At 42.7% G+C, this 20,772-nt stretch overlaps 2 protein-coding genes across 2 annotated transcripts in view; both read right to left on the bottom strand.

Annotated features, from left to right (window-relative positions):
- The window catches only part of LOC144527698 (testis-expressed protein 2-like), a 39,236-nt gene extending 33,909 nt beyond the window's left edge, over positions 1-5,327 (bottom strand). Inside the window, exons 1-2 of the mRNA XM_078265921.1 lie at positions 5,157-5,327; positions 4,520-4,612 (exon numbers count right to left, since the gene is read on the bottom strand). The gene's annotated coding sequence lies outside the window, so the exon portion shown is untranslated. The remainder of the gene's footprint in view (positions 1-4,519; positions 4,613-5,156) is intronic.
- A 1,111-nt stretch (positions 5,328-6,438) lies between these two features.
- Positions 6,439-7,344, bottom strand: LOC144528934 (myeloid-associated differentiation marker homolog). Its single transcript, XM_078267816.1, has one exon. It carries the CDS (start codon positions 7,342-7,344, stop codon positions 6,439-6,441), a length of 906 nt encoding a protein of 301 aa, XP_078123942.1.
- Between the last annotated feature and the right edge of the window lie 13,428 nt (positions 7,345-20,772).

A 20,772-nucleotide genomic window follows, 5' to 3' on the forward strand; every position in this document is an offset into this window, starting at 1 on the left:
GCTGCACACTGGCTGTGTGAGCGTGGCGTTTCTGTTGCGCGTCAGCTGCGTGGCGGCTGCGGCTGTGGATCTTTCTGTCTTTACACGCCAGAAACGTGTCTGAGGCGGTGCTTTCTGCTGCTAGCCTTGTCTGTGCACATGTATGTTTCCCATTGATAAAATGAAATACCATGTTAAACATAAATATATACTGATTTGATTGCAGCAAAGATGTCGGCAGTATTGACGGCAAAATAGGCTACAGAATATTTCGTTCTGTATTGACAGGTGCAATATTAAAAAATCAGTTTTTTTTTTTTATTATATTTATATCAAAACCTAGAGACTTTCAAACATCAACATGTCATTTTATTAATAAGTATTCGTGTCCAAATGACATATAAACATCTTTTCCTATTCTATTTTGCCTGGAAACACTTCCAACACGCTTGCGCCCGAGACGTGCGTGTCACGCAGGCAGTGTGTAAAGCCTGTTTTACAGTTCTGCGGAGGCTCCACGCAGAGCTTTGCGTAGTCTACGTAAGTGGCCTGATGTTTATACTTGTGCGCTGGTGTGTGCGTCAAACCGGCATACGTGCATGTGTGTGTGTGTGTGTGTGTGTGTGTGTGTGTGGGGAGTGGGGAGTGGGTGATAGAGCGAGGGAGAAGTGAGAGAGTGACGGCAATTAGCTCCGGAGCGAGTTAAACTGACTGTACTCATTTATTTTTACAGCTCTGTGTAGTTTTTATAAAATGACAATAAAGTATATTGAATCTTGAATATCAGGGTTCTTTTTTTATAGATTACTTGGGGTGACCTCTAGCTCACCCCGTAGAGTGTGCGTGCGCACGTAGGCCGAGTCCTTGGCAGCGGCCGTCCCAATCCGACCCACGGCCATTTGCTGCATGTCCCACCCTCTCGCATCCCTTGCCTGTCTATAAAAGCCCCAAAATATACTTATTTATAGGCTAGCAGTTCTTGGAATTTGTCCTTTGTTTGGTTAGTTTGTTGATAGTGAAAACAAAAAAAGAAATGATCCTATGCACTTAATCATCCCCTCCTGTTATGTCTACTTCCAGTTCTTACCATGCACGATGTTTTTAACCAATCACATTTTCTGTCACATACACATTAGATTAGACATCTTCATTTTCCCCCCATTCAGACAGTGCCATGTCCGCTACATGTATTCTCATCTAAGATACGAAAGATTCTCTTTGTGGATTGAACACTGCCATGTTTCTAAGAACCACTAAAACACATTCCAGATATGTAGTTTGGATGTATGTGCAACAATGGCATACATTTTAAAATCACACAATATATTCAAACTTGAGTTTAATGCAATAAAGAGATCCACTTTTATGTATTACATGTATGACTGGACTTTTGATATCATGTGCAAAACAAGGACCTCTTTATCTAAGATTGTCAGTATTTAATTAAATCTAGTTTATTTCGAATCAAGTTATTTTGACAGAAATTTGTAGAAAACTAACACGATAAAGAAATGATTATATTACAGCTTACGTGGTACAAATTAGACTACAATGTTGTTGTGACTTTTAGCAACAATTCATTTAACAATCTAAATGCGTCTCCAAAAAAATAAAGTGAATGCTGTAGTATCTAAAGTCTCTTCTCCTTGATAGTCACAGCATCTTGGCCTTAAAGGTCCCATGGCATAAAAAATTCACCTTGAGGTTTAACATTAATATGAGTTCCCCCAGCCTGCCTATGGTCCCCCAGTGGCTAGAAATGGCGATAGGTGTAAACCGAGCCCTGGGTATCCTGCTCTGCCTTTGAGAAAAAGTAAGCTCAGATGGGCCGATCTGGAATCTCCCTTTATGACGTCATAAGGAGGAAGGTTACCTCCCCTTTGCCCGCCCAGAGAATTTGGCCAGCCCATGAGAAGGAGAGCAAACGAGCAAAGTGACAGTTGGTAAAGGCCACACCCCCACTCTCCACCTAGCCCCCCCCCCTCTCTCCTCCTCAATAGCATTTAAAGCTAAAGACACAGAAATGGTACATCCTAAGGAAAGCTCATTGTGGGACTGGCTCTAGTGGCTGTAATTCTGCACCAAGGCTGAATTTCGGGAAAGAGACTTCAGATACAGTATTAGGGGACCACTAAGGTCTATATAAAAGAGACTTCAGATACAGTATTAGGGGACCACTAAGGCCTATATAAAAGAGACTTCAGATACAGTATTAGGGGACCACTAAGGTCTATATAAAAGAGACTTCAGATACAGTATTAGGGGGACCACTAAGGCCTATATAAAAGAGACTTCAGATACAGTATTAGGGGACCACTAAGGTCTATATAAAAGAGACTTCAGATACAGTATTAGGGGACCACTAAGGTCTATATAAAAGAGACTTCAGATACAGTATTAGGGGACCACTAAGGTCTATATAAAAGAGACTTCAGATACAGTATTAGGGGACCACTAAGGCCTATATAAAAGAGACTTCAGATACAGTATTAGGGGACCACTAAGGTCTATATAAAAGAGACTTCAGATACAGTATTAGGGGACCACTAAGGCCTATATAACAGAGACTTCAGATACAGTATAAGGGGACCACTAAGGTCTATATAAAAGAGACTTCAGATACAGTATTAGGGGACCACTAAGGCCTATATAAAAGCATCCAAAAAGCAACATGTCATAGGACCTTTAACAACCCTGTATAAAGGCTTTGAGAGTAGTTGCTCAGACACAAGTTGAAGGTTTTGTGTTGGTGTCAATTCTAGATCTAATAACTCATGTTAATGCAAATGAGAACATTAACTATGAATCATTGACTCAACAACACAGCAGCTGTCTGCTGAACCAAGCAAGACTTTACAATCTGCCATATGCCTAAGTAAGGAAGGGAAGACTGCAATAAGATTACGAAGAGAACACTGTAGGAGTGCAATGATCAGAGTCAGTGCCATAATCGTGTAGCAATATATCTGAGACCTGTAAATGATCATGTGATGAATTATAACAAGGATAAGGTGAGACAAAGGGGATTTTAGAAACGGAATGGCACCAAAAAGCATGTTCTGGTGTGTATGGCTAGGCCATGGCCTGTAGGTATGTTTGTGCAGATCCCTTCAGCAGATATTGTAATCAATAAATCATTACATGACTTTGGCCCCAAGATATCAAAGCCTGTTATGAGTCGAAAACACTTATACTTGCAACACTAATGTGACATGTTGAAATTCCGTTAGAAAAAGTAAAATAGAAATGTAACGCACACTAAGGCCTGCATTAAGGTGCTGACCACTGGAAGTAGACTTAAAAGTAAGAAAAAAGGGTTGCGCACTCTGGCTCCATATGATTTTTTCTTATATTTAAATGACATTTCGTCCAGGCCCCCAGGAAGTGTGCCAGGCTTTAAAGACAATTTGACATTGCGGCCAAACAGCAGAATTACAACTTCAGTGTACATCATGTGATTTTGCAGAGGCACCGTGGCTCCGTTCGGCACTTAGCACCGCCCAAGACCATGGTGGTTGATTTAAAGAAATGCCAATAAACCAGTCCACATTTTTCTCCCACCCCGGAATGCTGTGTGGACTAGCCAGACCTTGACGTGTGGAGGAAGGTCTGGCAATGCGAGACTAGCGGCGCGCTAAACTGGAATTAGCCGGCCTGGCCAGCAGAGGTCTCTAACGCTCCTGCTCTATGGGTCCTTTAGTACGGAGGAGCTGATTATCCGGGTAATTTTATACGCAAAATTGTAACTTTTTTGACTTAATGCGGCACTGAGCAACTCTCATGGGAAAAAAAAAACGTGGCTTGCCTCGAACGCTGTATCCAGGTATTATTTTACAGCCATCGTTTGGGCCCTCAGGCCTTCTTCAACAATCAAAAAGGCAACAAACTTGGTTGATCTTAAAGAAGATCAACATGGTTTATTGCAGCAACAGTAGTAGTACAAACTGGTGAAATGGGAGGAGCTCATTATGCATAGAAACCTTGTATAGCATTACATACTGTATACCTTGAGGTCAAAGTGTGCAAAGAAACCTGTAGAACACCTTGCTGCTATTGACTTTAACCATGCATACTTTAGGGCCTTTAGTTGTAGGCCCTGGACGTCGTTTCTAAAAGCTGCTGGAAAGTCAGTCAACTGGAGGCCAGGTTTGCTGAGAGCTAATCAGCCTAATACATTTTCAAATGTTTTATGCACCAGCATCACGACAGGTGATTGACAAAGATGGCAAACCTGCTCTTTGCAGTTCACATGCCAAACACAATTTCTTTTTGTATTATCCCACATATCTGTGTTCCTGCAGGATCTATATACATATCCCTTGATATGGACTTATTTCCCTAACGTTTCCTATGATATGTGTTCAAGTATTTGTGTACACAGATGTCTGCGAATTCCTACTCTGATCTTCTTTCTCCTGAGCTATGTTTGTTCATCCTCTCTCTTCTCTCTCGGTCTATCTAGACTTTGCCCTCACTAAGGTCATTTATAGCTCAGGAAACGGATCAATAATCAGTTCAAATTTACTGGCAAAGTGCTTACCTTGTATCCTCAGTGCCATTCAATCCAGCCTGGGAGTTGCATACTGCCTACTGCAGAGTCAAGTTTCACATGTCCACGATGCTCAGGGGGCTTCTGTGAAACACATTATCAGCCAGAGAAATGCTAAATCATTACAGACTTAGGTTAAAAACACAAAGACTGCCAGTAAAGGGAGTGTTTCTGCTTCTACTACTACGTAAGTAGTTACATTGGTAGCCTTTGTGTGCAATGTTTACAGATAATGACTAACCATATGGCAAACAATAAAAAGCATTCCTGGTAGCATTTAGCCTAACATATGGGTGTTGTTGGAAGGAGTTATATCGGCTAATACGCAAGCTAACGTGGTCTAAATAGAAACGTGACAAGCTTTAATATCAACCTAAAAACGACTAACGTTAGTGAAAGCAGCCCGTCTTGTGATGCAATTATCAGAAGCTAACAACAACATTAACTGACAGAGTTGTCCTTCCTTTATTAGCTTAAATATAACCATATTGACTAACTGAAAAAAAAACTAGCTGGCGACAAATTGAATCACGAATTAGTTTTTAAAGTCCCTGGTGGCCGAGGTCATCTCCTCAAACCCGCAGAATGTTTCGAGAAAAAAAAAAGAGACAAGTCAAAGATAGCTTACCGTGTCCAGGGGACTTCATTTTGGTCTGGATACACCGAACAAAGCTGAACTTCCAAAACGAGTCCTACGGCTTTTTCTCCAAAACGGTAACATGTGTGTTATCAGTTCCACGTACCAAGTTGTATCAACGGCTCGTTTCTCGCCCAGCCTGTTGACAACTGACTAACTGGGCTCAGTTCCTTAAAGAAAAAAAAACGCAGGAGTCTATCAAGACCAGACCAATCGAAACCGAGCAGCGGGATAAGAACTGTTCCTGTCCGCGATCGACAATCGATTTCTCGATAGAGCTTGTTAGGCCTAGCGCAGATTAGGCAGATGTGAGAAGTTAAAGAGTGTAACATGTAAATAAGTTACTACAATGTTGTTGCACAGTGCTTTCTGGCGTATCAATGCAGGAAACAAGAAAAACACAAAACAGTTATTACCAAATTTACAGCACCTCATAATTAAGCAAGATTGTGAGCCCTTGTTAAATTAATATCTTGCCCTACAAAATAACCGTCCAACAGAAACGAGCACAGGTTTTCCGCCAGTTTTATCAAGTTATAGTGTATGGGCAATGAAATGCTGATTAAAATCCCTCAGAATAAAAACATTGTTCAGACCAATCTGCTGTAGGAAAACATGAAATATATTCTCACACTTAATGTCCAGTCCTGTGATTGAAAATAGGCATGTATGCTTTCTTAGACAGTATAAAAAAAGTAATTCATACACACATTCAATGATGCCACCCAGTGTTAGTGGACTGCAACTGTTCTCATTAAATTGAGGCTAATGCAAGCTTGATTTGTGGGCTTTACTGTAACGTGTGTGATCTGTTATAAGTCTGCACCTTTTGGTGTCACTGTTTTTATTTTAAGCTTTGTTTTAGTGATGACTGCTGTTTAGCTGCCACTATATAAACCAGGTTATTATACCCATAAAAGATGCTGTGTGCTTATGAGTGAGTGCACGTGTTACATAACCCAAGTTTATGTGTGTCATAGTTAACTGCACCATAAATGTCACATATCGCTCTCACACATGGCAGTTAAATGATGCTAAATCAAGAGTTTCATACATGTTCTTTTCTTCATTCTTGGCTTTAAGTTTAATATGTAAATAACTTGTATAGGTCTTATACGTTAGCAATTCACAGGTCTAGAGAGAGTTTGATTACACAGCAATAATTAACAGCAAAAACATCCACTCGGTTTGACTTTTACACACATGATTTTCTCCTCAACTTTTCAGGACTAGACATGATGCACTTCACATGCAATACATTGACTGTCTTATTTCATAAGTGACTTCTGTCACACAACAGTTTAATGGCGAAGGCGAGGTCCACTGAATAAGCTAACATCGTAATACAGGCAACCACTGTTTCCATGATTACCAGTTCTCCACTTTTATCAGGGATGCTATACTGTTCTCTCAGCTGCAGTATCTTGGAAAAACAAATCACCGTGGTCACCATGTAGAGCACCACCCCAATCAGACTGAAGCCGGCCAAAAATCTGTCAAAAGGCAGAAAACATTGCCCAGCAAAGTCTCCTAATATTACCACAAGTGTGACTACAGACATGAGAACACAGGCGCCGTATGACACACCAGAGACCACCAGCTGCCAAGTGTGTACACCGTTGGGCGGCCCACTGACTGTCTCCAGGAGTAGGGGTATCATCTGACAGCCTCCCCAGAGTTGGAGTATCTTGAGGAGACCAGGCATGCTGCCCATGTAGCCTCTTTGTTCAAGGGCTTGGGTGCAGAGAACGTAGGACTCAGAGGTGTAGGCCAGGAAGGTGATGCAGGAGGCCACAGCAGCCGCCACAGGGCGCGGCGACACCTGTTGATGGTCCAAGATGATCCAAGGGAAAACCACAGAGGCACTGAGACACATCAGTGCGCCTAACACTGCCGCTGTCACAGTCAGGTTCTTCCAGGATATCGGGATAAGGCTGTGGAACTGGATGACGCTGAGGATGTGGATAAGGAGTGTAAGGGTGAAGAAGAAGCACCAGGTAAACATGCAGAAGATCCTGAATGTGTGGAGGTGTTCGAGGTTAGATGCATTTTTGTTTAACTCTGAAGGTTCCAGCGAGGCCGCAAGGCTGAAGGTGGTACAGCCGGATAAGATTTCCCATGTCCGCACCAAGAAAAGGGGACTGCTGAAGTCTTTGGCCTCTAGTACGATCACAGGCATTGTCACAATGGTGAATCAGAGAGATCCAGAATATAAGACAAAATATATCCTTAGGTGTGTCAAATGATACCTCTGTCTCAGTTCCTCCAGATTGATTTAAAAAAAGAAATCTTGCAATTCAAAAACTTCATCAACCAGCTAATGCAAAAAGCACTCAAAGCAAGAATAGTCCACTGCAGTCAATGTAAACACCTCCGACAAATGTTACCTTGAACTGTCAGGTATCATAAAATACGCATGCCTTCTCTCGGTTCTGTTCACCAGTGCTTTATCCTTTTTACGCTCAGAGTAAAACTTCAAAAAAGTTTCTCTTGGAACGTATTTTGCAGCACTGTCGATGTCATAGTAGGCCTCGCCTACTTCCTTTTTGAGGTTGCAGCAGTGCTTTCAGTCTTACTGTAGGTAGGTGCAAAATGACCACAATAAAAAAAACATATGCAAATAAGGTTACCTTCCTCCCACCCTTGATTCTCATGAAATGCTGTTCCCTTTTTTTTCTGAGGTCATAAAGTACTGTGGGTTCAGGTCTCTCTGCATTACTTGTTGACCTCACTGCTAGAGGCATAAAATATGGCCACAGGTAGTTCTCAGAATAGTTGTTGCCATGGTGTTTGAAGCTGTCTGTGGAGCATTTGAATTCAGGCAGGATGTGTTGAGTTGTTGAGTGCTGTAGATCATTTGAGTGAAGTGTTGCTCAAAGGATCTGGTTGTGGGTGTGGATCTGCTTTACTCTCAGGGGAGAAGATAAAGAAACTGATATTGTGAAGAGCATCTTCTCTCACTTTTTATTTGACAACACTTAGAAATGTGTTGGAGGTTTTTGGCTGGAAATGAGTGTTTCGACAACTGTGTGGGTGCCAGCAGCAAGCTGTAAATTTTGTATTGTCTGAATGTATGCATGCATGAGAATGGCTTTGTCTTGTATAGACACCTACACTGTAAAAAAGGGTTCATGTGTATGTGTGCATGCGCGTTTTCATAGGGCATGTGCGACTATGTTCTTTGTTTGAGTGCATGTATACATCAATGTATGTGTGCATGCATGTTTTCATAGGCATGTGTTTGTGTGTGCATGTATTTACACAAGCACAAAGAGTGCTCTAAAGATCCCAACCAATCACTTTGCCTCTGTGTGTATCGGCACACCTGCTCTCTGTGTTATAAATAGACGGTGGCTACATCAATTCCCTCGTGTCACACAGCTCAAGTTCAGAAACTTGTGTTTTGACAGAAGGGAGAGAAGACACTCTCCACAAAGACAGACGATAGCTGATAAGCTGTGCTAACCTGCCGCCACACAATCATGGCTGTAATGTGTGTATTTGTATTCTTAATAGCTTAATAAAAGTTAAGATGTAATCTGATTAGTTTATGGTTAAGACTCGTAGGGCAGTTTTATTTGATGTCTTCTTCTTTTTTTTTAAATCATTTGATATTAAAATACAACTAGTTCCTTTTCATCAGAATCATAATTAGAATCAGCTTTAATGGCCAAGTAAGTGTCAACACATACAGGGAAATTGACTCTGGCTTTTTGTTGCTCTCACAGTACATACAGCACACAGAAATAGACATATACAGTTTAAACCATGGACAACAAAGCTGTACATAGTAAACAAGGTATTTGTATTTTTATGCTGTAATCACAATAGGATGCCTATTAACAACAGGTGAGGGGACTGCTGATGAAAACTAGCCATTAAGCTAACTGCATTTAGTTAGTGCATTTACTAACTTTTCATTTTTTTTCTAAAGAATTTTAATGGGTTGTCTGTCCATTTAAAAAAAAGATTTTGAATAGAAGAATAAACATACACTTACTACTTACTTACACAAAATATGTACGGATTTGAATTTGTATATAAAATGTATATAAACATATGCGCGTACATACACATACGTTCGTACTTACACACATGTAAACAGACAGCTCAATGAGGATTGTAAACAGGAAGACAATAGGGCAATGCAAAAGTGCAAATGGTGCTGGAATACATAATTGGTAATGTGTTTGTAATGTATTCCTTTGAACAGAAATGTACTCCACTGTACCAAAAATATAAAATAAACACAAAACTACATTGTGGGAACAGTTTCCCAATGAAGGCTACATAGTATCTATCTGAGCGAAAGAACTTTTAAGATTTGTTCTTCTTCGATGCCAGACCGCAGCCCTGATACTTGATTGCTTAATTGTTTTTCCAAAATGATGTCAACAACATCAAATATTAAAGGGGACATACTATGCTTTTCCGTGTTTTCTGTCATATCTCCAATGTTATAATGTTGGATTTTCATGTGAAACGTGGCCGAAACTTCTATTAATGAGGTCAATGTATTTTAGACAAATCCCTGTGAGCTAAAACGTTCAGATTTCCAACTATTCTGAACACTCTGGTTTCAACCGTTTTTTCTTAAGCTACTGCAGTGTTAACATTGTCTGCATGTAGCTAACTCATGGAGCCCCTAAGGGGACATGAGCAAAAAAATCTAAAGTTTAGTTTCATGTGCTCACGTGAGCGCATGAAAGTTTTACGTGAGCATGCAAAACTTTTGTGTGAGCTCATGAAAGCCGTATATTGATGTTGCCTGGGCTACGTGGTTTAATGTACCTAAACAATGATCATTTACCAAATTTCTCTCTCATATTGCTCCACCACTGAAAACTGTCAAAAAATCAATCCAAACATCCAATTATTATGGACGTTATCTGACATTAAGCGTTTCCGCTTCATTAGAGCCTAGGAAAAAGCTTAACATGGTTTAACGTACCTAAACAACGATCAATGATCCCCAAATTTCTCTCTCATATTGCTCCTCATAACCACTGAAAAAAACTCAAAAAATCTAACCCAAAATCCAATTATTATGGACATTATCTGACATTAAGCGTTTCTGCTTCACATTTTCAGCAGGGCAGCAGAGCGGCTGTGGGTTGACTCTCCACGGTTCTCATGGGCTTAATATGTTTTAGAATGTCCCTGTTGAACTCAGAGTGTGGGGGGGAGACACATGAATTTCAAAAACTCCGCACCAAAATGATTTATTATTTTTATTCAGGAATTCAACTGTCATGTAAACCCGAAAAATACAAATAAAAAAATCATTAAAATCATGAACTCAAGTGTCATTATGAAACACATAAAACAAACACAAAGTGTTGGTCTGTACAGTTGTGCTGTTAGTTATATGTAGTTTGCTGCTAGCATGCAGCCTGACGTCTGACTCCCCTCGACGCCTGATTGTGAAATACCAAACTCCTTCCTACATACATTGCAAAACGCTTTGTTAGCGTCACGTAAAACTGCAGGGCTATTTCCCTACTCAGCCCTCCCCGTACCTGCAGAGACATTTTTGCTTTTTAGCTACGTGTTCATCGGGTCCCGGGACACCAGCCTGAGCCTCCCTTTCAACATGAATGAATGAAAAATACCAATGTGTGTAATCATAATTTGCGACTAATGATCTATCAGACTATAACTACTCGAGAGTCTGCTCTTGAGACTTTGCTCTAATTTTCGAGACAATTAGGGCAAGATTCGTGAGACTCTGCTTGGATTTCGAGACTGTCCCGAATTTTTCAGGACGTCTAGTCACCCTAGTAGACTCTTATGACAAATTGAAGCCTTTTAGCATCTATATAAACTCATCTTTTGCCGCCATCCTTTCTAACCGGAATTCTTTGCTGCAGTGCCGCTGACTGTGGCACTGTTCATAACAGCGCAAAATGGGTTTCAAAGCGGCGCACATGAAAAAAAATATGAAGTTTAGTTTCATGTGCTCACACAAAACTTTTATGTGCTCACGTGAAACTTTCATATGTACACATGAAAAGGTTTTGCGTGCACGCATGGAAGTTTCACGTGAGCACATGAAACTAAACTTTTTTAGCCCCTCAGGGGCTCCGTACTAACTACAAGCTAACAGCAGTAAAATATGTCATCTTGGCTGCCAGTGTCATTAAATTCTCCCCAATTCCGAGTCACATTACTCCTGAAACATTTTCTGTTAGTAGTATTCGGTTTAAAAGCCGTTATCTGCAATTTTTGATGGTCGAAAGTGCTGCTTCGTTCCACTACAATCTAACGTTAGCATACTGCTAATTATTAAGCAGCTACATGCTAATGTGACATAGCTGTAATCTTGGCCAATGCTGGCTCCCCAAATTCCGGTCACTTTACTGCTGGGACATATCCAGTTGTGTAATATTTGGTTTAGGTTAGTTAGGTTAGGTTACTTAGGTTTAGAAGCCTTTATTAGTGATTTTTCATGGTACAAAGTCCTGCTATATAGCTACTCCTTTGCAGTAGCTCCAGCTTCAACTAGCTAGTGAAAAACGGAGTGGAGGATCCAGAGTTTCCAGGAAGCATGCTGACAAATCAGAGCAGACTGGGCATTTTCGGGAGGAGGGCTTAAAGAGACAGGCGCTCCTACAGAGCGTCTCATACAGAGGGTGAATACAAGTGCAGCAGCCATGGGCAGTATGAGAAAAATAAAAGTGTTTTTTAAACATTAAAGCATGTAAACATGTTCTAGTACAAACACAAAATGCAAGTATAATCCTGAAAATGCTATATAATAGTTGCCCTTTAATAATGATTTAGTAATTCTTGCACAGAGAAATATAGAAGGTTTCTGATACATATCATAAACTTGAAGATTTGCTTGAATCTACAGCTGTTTTTTTAGTCATTTCTGCATGGAACTTCTGCCCCTCTGTGGTAACAATATGAATCTTAACTTTTCACAGAGGTCCCAGATGATTGGAGCAGAGATGGAGGACTGCCTGTAGTACTGGATGAGCAGCAGCAGAGGGGGGACATCTTCATGTTATGAACACAGATGCAGCAGGAAGAAAAACCTGTCTGTACTAACTACTACTACCTCTTAGAATACAGAATACAATGTACCCACCTTCTAATAGTGACCAAAACTTTCATCATACTGTAGATGAATGCACATACTTAGTGTGTTTGTACAATATACAGTATATATTGGCACCGAACCCCCAACTGCTAGCCTGTCCAGCAGTTGCAGCTCCCTCACTCTGACATCTCTCCATGTGTGCATGTATAGGATCTGAGTATGTGTGTGTATTTCAGGCCTGTGTGTAGTGTGTCTCATTGCAAGCTGTAGTTCCAATGAGTCAACCCGTAGGGGGACTGAAGCGGGAAAAGTTACATAGTATGCCTTTAATGGCGTTTTTCCATTACATGGTACCTGCTCGACTCGCCTCGACTCTACTCGCCTCACTGTGCGTCCGTTTTCCATTGCAGATTTTAGTACCGCCTCAGCGTGGCTGGTCGTCATAGCGGCGCCGCAGTAAACTGCCGTGACCTAACCCGACACAGACACAGAACGTGGAAGGTGTGTTGTTGTTCCCACAGCCAGAAGACACATTTTATTTCAAAAGAAGCTGGAGGCGGCAAAAAAAAACACAGCTGGCTAAACTATAAAAATGGCGGGTTTGTTCAGGACACCCCCCTCTGTCGCTTTCACGTCACCTTTTGCTATCGGCTCAGCTCGCTTGGAACCTCGACTGAGGTGGTACTAAAAAAAGTACCTGTTAGCAGGTACCAGGTACTTTTTTTCGTAATGGAAAACCAAAAAAGGCGAGTAGAGTCGAGGTCGAGTCGAGCAGGTACCACGTAATGGAAAAGCGCCATAAGTAAATGATCTGAGTACTTTTTGGCTATATACAGTACATTATTGCTTCCTGTTGACATGCTTCTAAGTTGTAATTTTTGAATACGTAAATGATTTTTTATCCAATACAGTAATGTTGTAATTTTAAAGGCTGTTTTAATGGAGAAATCATTAAGAACGTTTCCTGAAATTAAATCAGATATGTGTTTATAATGGTTGTTGTTGTGATGATGTTGTTGTTGTGGTTATTATTTTTTCAATGTATCATTGATAGCAGTAAAGTACTTATTGTTAGAGGTAAAGATATTTTAACTGACAGTAGAGCTTAGGGCTGCACAATTAATGGAATTTTAATCACGATCGCAATTTTGGCTTCCCACGATCAAATTCACGTGATCGAGCGATATTTAAAATGCTTTATTCCGTTCATAGAACGCTCTGTATCAAAGTTTTTTTTTTTTTCAAAGCTCCGTAAACCACTCTCTGATCACGTGCCTCCATGAGCCAATCAGAGTGGTTCCCTGCACCGCGCAGCTTAGTTTAGATCAAAGCACGTCTACGGAAAGCCGTTCCATTCCCTACTCAGCCCCATTGTACCTACTTTGGTTGCAGTTCCACCAGAGTTCCACTGGGGGTGATCGCGGTCCAGTGCTAAATGAATGGGACTCTATGGAGCTAGACGGCTAAATGTGTCTCTTTCGCCTGATTGTCGTTGAGAAATCTCAGATTTGATTGTAGTTTTTGCAAGTTCAACATGGATTATAGGTCAAAAGTTGAATGAACGAGTACTTGTGTCCTTTCGATTTGTTACATTATATATATATATATATATATATATATATATATATATATATATATATATATATATATATATATATATGTATGTTGCAACTTTATAATAACCATCCAGACACTGTTTATAGACGGTTTACAAACCAACTAGTAACCCTCAACAAAGTGTTAGGAATATCTGGTCCATCTATCGATGTAATGTTTATAGATGTTTTAAAAATGGTTTCTTAAAGGTTTACAAACATTTTTTAATCATTACCCGATACCTAATATAGTAAATGAGGGATATAATGTGTGTAACAATAAACTGTTAATTTACAGCACTAATAATAATTAGTAAACATTATTAATTATAATTTAATTGTTTGTTAACAGTAAAATGACTGTTTGCTAACAGTTAAATGACAATTAACTAAAGATGAATTAACTATCAATTTACCATCTATTAATGATGGTTATTATAAAGTGTTACCGTGTTTTATTTTGATCTAAAAAAGTTAATACTACTGCTACTACTACTTCAACATCTACATAGCACCCTCCAAAACCAAGTTACAAGGAGATTCAGAAAAGACCAAAACCAACAGATGCACACTGCAATAAAATACAAACTATTAAGATTAAAATCTAAAGAAATGTAACAGTTGAAATGAAAAAGTACTAATTTGCAGTAATGTATTTTCTAAGGCTGTCCTCGTTTCATTTCTAAACCTCTCATTGTTGTGATTTGTATGTAAGACCTGTAAGATAGATGATAAAAGGTTAGACTATAAAAATGCCTTAAGTGGAATTAATAACATCACAACCTGGCTCAAGGGCCATGACAAAAGAGGGAACGAGGCATCATAAATGATCAAAAGTGATTTATTTAACAAAAGAATAAACTAAACATATCTTTTGTAATGTGCAAAGTGTGTCTCTGTAACTTAAACAAACTCAAAACAAGATGTGGCAGGCAGGATGATCAGGCCATGGTTGATGTCTGGATTGCAGTGAAGAGAGAGCCTGTAGTCTGACCAGGTGGAGCTTTATCCCCACTAGCTCACAGCTCCCAGGTGCACCAGATCTGCAATCAACTCAAAACAAAGATGGGTAAGACCAGAGAGGTATCACTCCTACAGAGAGGCCCCACCGGATCACACAGGGGCCGTCACACATGGCACTGAAAGCAAGCTAAATGAAAAGAGTAATAATAATAATATCTTTAAAAAATAAAATAAAAAAATCTATTGGAACATTAAGCTTCCTCATTCCAGTAAAGGCTCAGACGAGAAACAAAGTGTGACATGCTTCAGATGAGCAAACAAGCAAGCGTGTGACATTTTGGTTCATGTGGTGAAGCAGGGTTGCTATGATCAAGTACTTAACATTATAAATAAATAACAAATTCAACACTGGTTGCTATGGGCTCGTCACCAGGCTTCCTCAGTCATTGTATATTTTAGCATAGGTAAACTTGCTGAAGCTGAACACTATCCAAAACTCCATTTCTCAGACAAGGGTCAATTTGGGGGCTTGCATGCACCCACTCCTTCCTTCTCAAATGCCTTGAAAAGGCTGTCGTTTGCACAATTTCACAAATAATCACGGGGACTGAAAGGATATTTGAATTGGGTATGGCTGCAGCCTGGAGACCTCCTGTTTCTGACTGCTGGTGCAGTCCGCGAGCTTCAACTTTGCAAAATAAAAGCTTTATGTATGTTTTAGTACGGTGTTTTGGGTGTTTTTGAACTAAACAGTACGGCAATCATGCTAATGAATACAATTATTTTTTCAGCAGATGTCTTAGTTACAACACAATGGAGCTAGCAAAGTAGTTTTGTGTTTATATGTGCGAGCGGGATTTATTCAGTTTGGGAAATCCCACGGTCTCTAAAGCTACAGCTCAAATTGTCTGGCTGACTATACAGGGAGGGACCCATCTGCTAGCGATAGGGGCCGAGACTGAGAGAGCTACATGAATAAATATGCACCAAACAAGCCACTTTGAAATTTTGCTGTTCTCATGAATACAAAAGTTGGGTGACCACGAGAGACCAAATGTGAAACACTTAAGATGAGCAAAAAAGCAAACGTGACATTTTGGTTCATGTGGTGTAGCAGGGTTGCTATGATCAAGTACTTAACATTCACACATTAAAAGGAGGAACTGTGTCTTTTAATTAATGCTACGTTGCTATGATTAATCCTACACAAAGCAGCTTTGACAAACTTCGCAAAACAAGATTTTGTGATCATTTCACAAATCAGCCAATATATACTTTCATGTTTTGTGTTTTAAGGTGGGATGCATCTGCAAACTTGCAGCACAGACAAAGAGCACAGTTCAATCGTGTGACACAGGAAATGATGTATGCTTCTCTTGAGATGCCTATGTATGTGTCATTTAAACACATTTAAAGGAATTCAAAAAAGAGCAAACAACAAAACATGAAATCCAAATGGGGTGAACCATCTCATTTTTATAAGCACTACTGTATAAATACCTGGAACAGATATCATATTGGATGATAGTGCTTAAACATGCAGTAGAAATAGCAACTAAGAATAAAAAAGAGTTACTGTCATCTCCAGAGATACATACAAACTTCCTGTGTCACACAGTGAAACTGTGCTATCTGTTAGCGCTGCACGTTTTCAGATGCATCCCACTTTGAAACCCTGCGAAACAATCTCTAGATACTGTATATATATTGAATAATATGTGCAATAATAAACTATAAGCAGCATTTATTGTCTGTACACAATTCTTTCTTTTAACTGTTTGAACGGCCCTCCATCAAAGCAGCAATTTTTGCCCTGTTGCCAGTTGCCACACTACAATTAACCAAAATGTCACACATTTGTTCTTGGTTCAGTTTTGTTCATCTGATGTATTTCTCAGTGTCTCATGAGGTCGAGCTCATTTACTTGAATGAGGAAGCTTGCTTTTGCAAAAGCTTTACCGTTTATAGAGCTTAAACTAAGAAGGAAGATGCACCATATTGAATAGGCCATGTAGGCCTAGTTAGTCATTAGGTTACTGTAAAGAACCATACCGTCTTTGAAGGTTTAACTCTTAAACTGCAAACTATCCATCCATCCATCTTCATCCGCTTATCCGGGGTCGGGTCGCGGGGGTAGCAGCTCCAGCAGGGGACCCCAAACTTCCCTTTCCCGGGCCACATTAACCAGCTCCGACTGGGGGATCCCGAGGCGTTCCCAGGCCAGGTTAGAGATATAATCCCTCCACCTAGTCCTGGGTCTCCCCCGAGGCCTCCTCCCAGCTGGACGTGCCTGGAACACCTCCCTAGGGAGGCGCCCAGGGGGCATCCTTACCAGATGCCCGAACCACCTCAACTGGCTCCTTTCGACGCAAAGGAGCAGCGGCTCTACTCCGAGCTCCTCACGGATAACTGAGCTTCTCACCCTATCTCTAAGGGAGACGCCAGCTACCCTCCTGAGGAAACCCATTTCGGCCGCTTGTACCCTGGATCTTGTTCTTTCGGTCATGACCCAGCCTTCATGACCATAGGTGAGGGTAGGAACAAAAACTGACTGGTAGATTGAGAGCTTTGCCTTCTGGCTCAGCTCTCTTTTCGTCACAACGGTGCGATAAATTGAATGTAATACCGCACCTGCTGTGCCCGATTCTCCGACCAATCTCCCGCTCCATTGTCCCCTCACTCGCGAACAAGACCCCCAAGGTACTTGAACTCCTTCACTTGGGGGTAAGGACTCATTCCCTACCTGGAGAAGGCACTCCATCGGTTTCCTGCTGAGAACCATGGCCTCCGATTTAGAGGTGCTGATCCTCATCCCAGCCGCTTCACACTCGGCTGCGAACCGATCCAGTGAGTGCTGAAGGTCACAGGCCGATGATGCCATCAGGACCACATCATCTGCAAAAAGCAGCGATGAGATCCCCAGCCCACCCAACTGCAACCCCTCTCCACCCCGACTACGCCTCGATATCCTGTCCATAAATACTACAAACAGGATTGGTGACAAAGCTTAGCCCTGGCGGAGGCCAACTCACCTGAAACGAGTCCGACTTACTGCCGAGAACCCGGACACAGCTCTCGCTTTGGTCGTACAGAGATTGGATGGCCCTGAGAAGGGACCCTCACCCCGTACTCCCGCAGCACCTCCCACAGTATCTCCCAGGGGCACCCGGTCATACGCCTTCTCCAGATCCACAAAACACATGTAGACCGGTTGGGCATACTCCCAGGCTCCCTCCAGGATCCTTGCGAGAGTAAAGATCTGGTCCGTTGTTCCACGACCAGGACGGAATCCGCATTGTTCCTCTTCAACCTGAGATTCGACTATCGACCGAACCCTCCTTTCCAGCACCTTGGAGTAGACTTTACCGGGGAGGCTGAGAAGTGTGATACCCCTGTAATTGGCACACACCCTCTGGTCCCCCTTTTTAAAAAGGGGAACCACCACCCCGGTCTGCCACTCCTTAGGCACCGTCCCAGACTTCCACGCAATGTTGAAGAGGCGTGTCAACCAAGACAACCCCTCCACACCCAGAGCTTTAAGCATTTCTGGACGGATCTCATCAATTCCTGGGGCTTTGCCACTGTGGAGTTGTTTAACTACCTCAGCAACCTCCACCAGGGAAATTGATGCCAATCCCCCCTCATCCTCCAGCTCTGCCTCTATCATAGAGGGCGTATTAGTCGGATTTAGGAGTTCCTCAAAGTGCTCCTTCCACCGCCCTATTACCTCCTCAGTTGAGGTCAACAGCGTCCCATCCTTACTGTACACAGCTTGGATGGTTCCCCGCTTCCCCCTCCTGAGGTGGCGAACGGTTTTCCAGAAGTACCTTGGTGCCGACCGAAAGTCCTTCTTCATGTCTTCTCCGAACTTCTCCCACACACGCTGCTTTGCCTCTTTCACGGCAGAGGCTGCAGCCCTTCGGGCCCTTCGGTACCTTGCAACTGCCTCCGGAGTCGTCTGGGATAACATATCCCGGAAAGACTCCTTCTTCAGTTGGACGGCTTCCCTGACCACGGGTGTCCACCACGGTGTTCGTGGGTTACCGCCCCTTGAGGCACCTAAGACCCTAAGACCACAGCTCCTCACCGCAGCTTCAGCAATGGAAACTTTGAACATTGTCCACTCGGGTTCAATGCCCCCTGCCTCCACAGGGATGCACGAAAAGCTCCGCCGGAGGTGTGAGTTGAAAGTCTGTCGGACAGGGGCCTCCTCCAGACGTTCCCAATTTACCCGCACTACCCGTTTGGGCTTACCAGGTCTGTCCAGAGTCTTCCCCCACCCCTGACCCAACTCACCACCAGATGGTGATCGGTTGACAGCTCCGCCCCTCTCTTCACCCGAGTGTCCAAAACATATGGCCTCAGATCAGATGAAACGATTATAAAATCGATCATTGACCTTTGGCCTAGGGTGCTCTGGGTACCAAGTACACTTATGAGCATCCCTATGTTCGAACATGGTGTTTCGTTATAGACAATCCATGACTAGCACAGAAGTCCAACAACAAACAACCACTCTGGTTTAGATCAGGGAGGCCGTTCCTCCCAATCACGCCTCTCCATGTGTCTCCATCATTACCCACGTGCGCGTTGAAGTCCCCCAGCAGAACTATGAGGTCCCCGACTGGAGCCCCATGCAGGACTCCACTCAAGGTCTCCAAGAAGGCTGAATACTCTGAACTCTTGTTTGGTGCATATGCACAAACAACAGTCAGAGTTTTCCCCCCCACAACCCGCAGGCGTAGGGAGGCGACTCCTCTCGTCCACCGGGTTAAACTCCAACGTAGCGGCGCCAGCCGGGGGCTTGTGAGTATCCCCACACCCGCCCGGCGCCTCACACCCTGGGCAACTCCGGAGAAGAAAAGAGTCCAACCCCTATCCAGGAGTATGGTTCCAGAACCAAGACTGTGCGTAGAGGTAAGCCCCACCAGATCTAACCGGTAGCGCTCCACCTCCCGCACAAGTTCCGGCTCCTTCCCCCACAGAGAGGTGACATTCCACGTCCCCAGAGCCAGCCTCTGCTGCCCGGGTCTGGTCCGTCGAGGCCCCTGACCTTCACTGCCACCCATGTGGCAGCGCACCCGACCCCAGCGGTTCCTCCCACAGGTGGTGGGCCCATTGGATGGAGGGATGTCCGCCACGTAGCTTTTTTGGGATGTGCCCGACCGGGCTCCGTTGCAAACCCGGCCACCAGACGCTCGCTGACGAGCCCTCCATCTGGGCCTGGCTCCAGACGGGGGCCCCGGGCTTCCTCCGGGCAGGGTCACTTCATCCCTTCCTCGATTTTTCATAGGATTTTTGAACCATTCTTTGTCTGGCCCCTCACCTGAGACCACTTTGCCTTGGGAGACCCTACCAGGAGCACAAAGCTCCAGACAACACAGCCCTCAGGTTCATAGGGACACACAAACCTCTCCACCACGATAAGGTGATGGTTCCCGGAGACTGCAAACTATGTATATTCATTTTGTCACATTAAAGCACACAAAGTACAACTCCAGTAAAAATGTAAAACTATGTAAAAATAAAAATCCCATCAGCTCCTTCAACTTGTGCATGATTTATCATAAAGGATTGTGTGACTGTCAGATCGGCACACAGAAAGAGTCACTCGGTTAAATGGCAATGGGACACAGGATCCAGCTAAGTCTCAGCGAAAAGGCAGCTCAGCTCCCAACATCCCGCTGGAAACCGACGGAGGCACAGAGGCCACCCTGCTCGCCGTCCGACGCCTGCGCACTGGCCAGCAGGATGCCCAGCAGAAAGGTGGCAGTTTGCTCGTAAAATAAATTTAAAAAGACTCTCGTCTTCTTGTTCGTCCACTTAAATCTGTCTTTGTTGATGCCCGCCACGTGTGCAAACAGAGCGGAAATATTGGGTGAAAATGAACTAAACTTCTTCGTTTTGTGGCGGGTTGCAACCATAAAATGACCTAAAACTATAGCAAATAACGTTTCCATCAGCGTTTATCGCATATGCCGTATATCGATCAAGATAAAATCCG

The sequence above is a fragment of the Sander vitreus genome, chromosome 2 (assembly GCF_031162955.1).
Source record: "Sander vitreus isolate 19-12246 chromosome 2, sanVit1, whole genome shotgun sequence".
NCBI classification, from domain to species: domain Eukaryota; kingdom Metazoa; phylum Chordata; class Actinopteri; order Perciformes; family Percidae; genus Sander; species Sander vitreus.

Coding starts and splice junctions, on each gene's coding strand:
- LOC144528934 (XM_078267816.1), bottom strand. CDS start 7,344: ATGCCTGTGATCGTACTAGAGGCCAAAGACTTCAGCAGTCCCCTTTTC.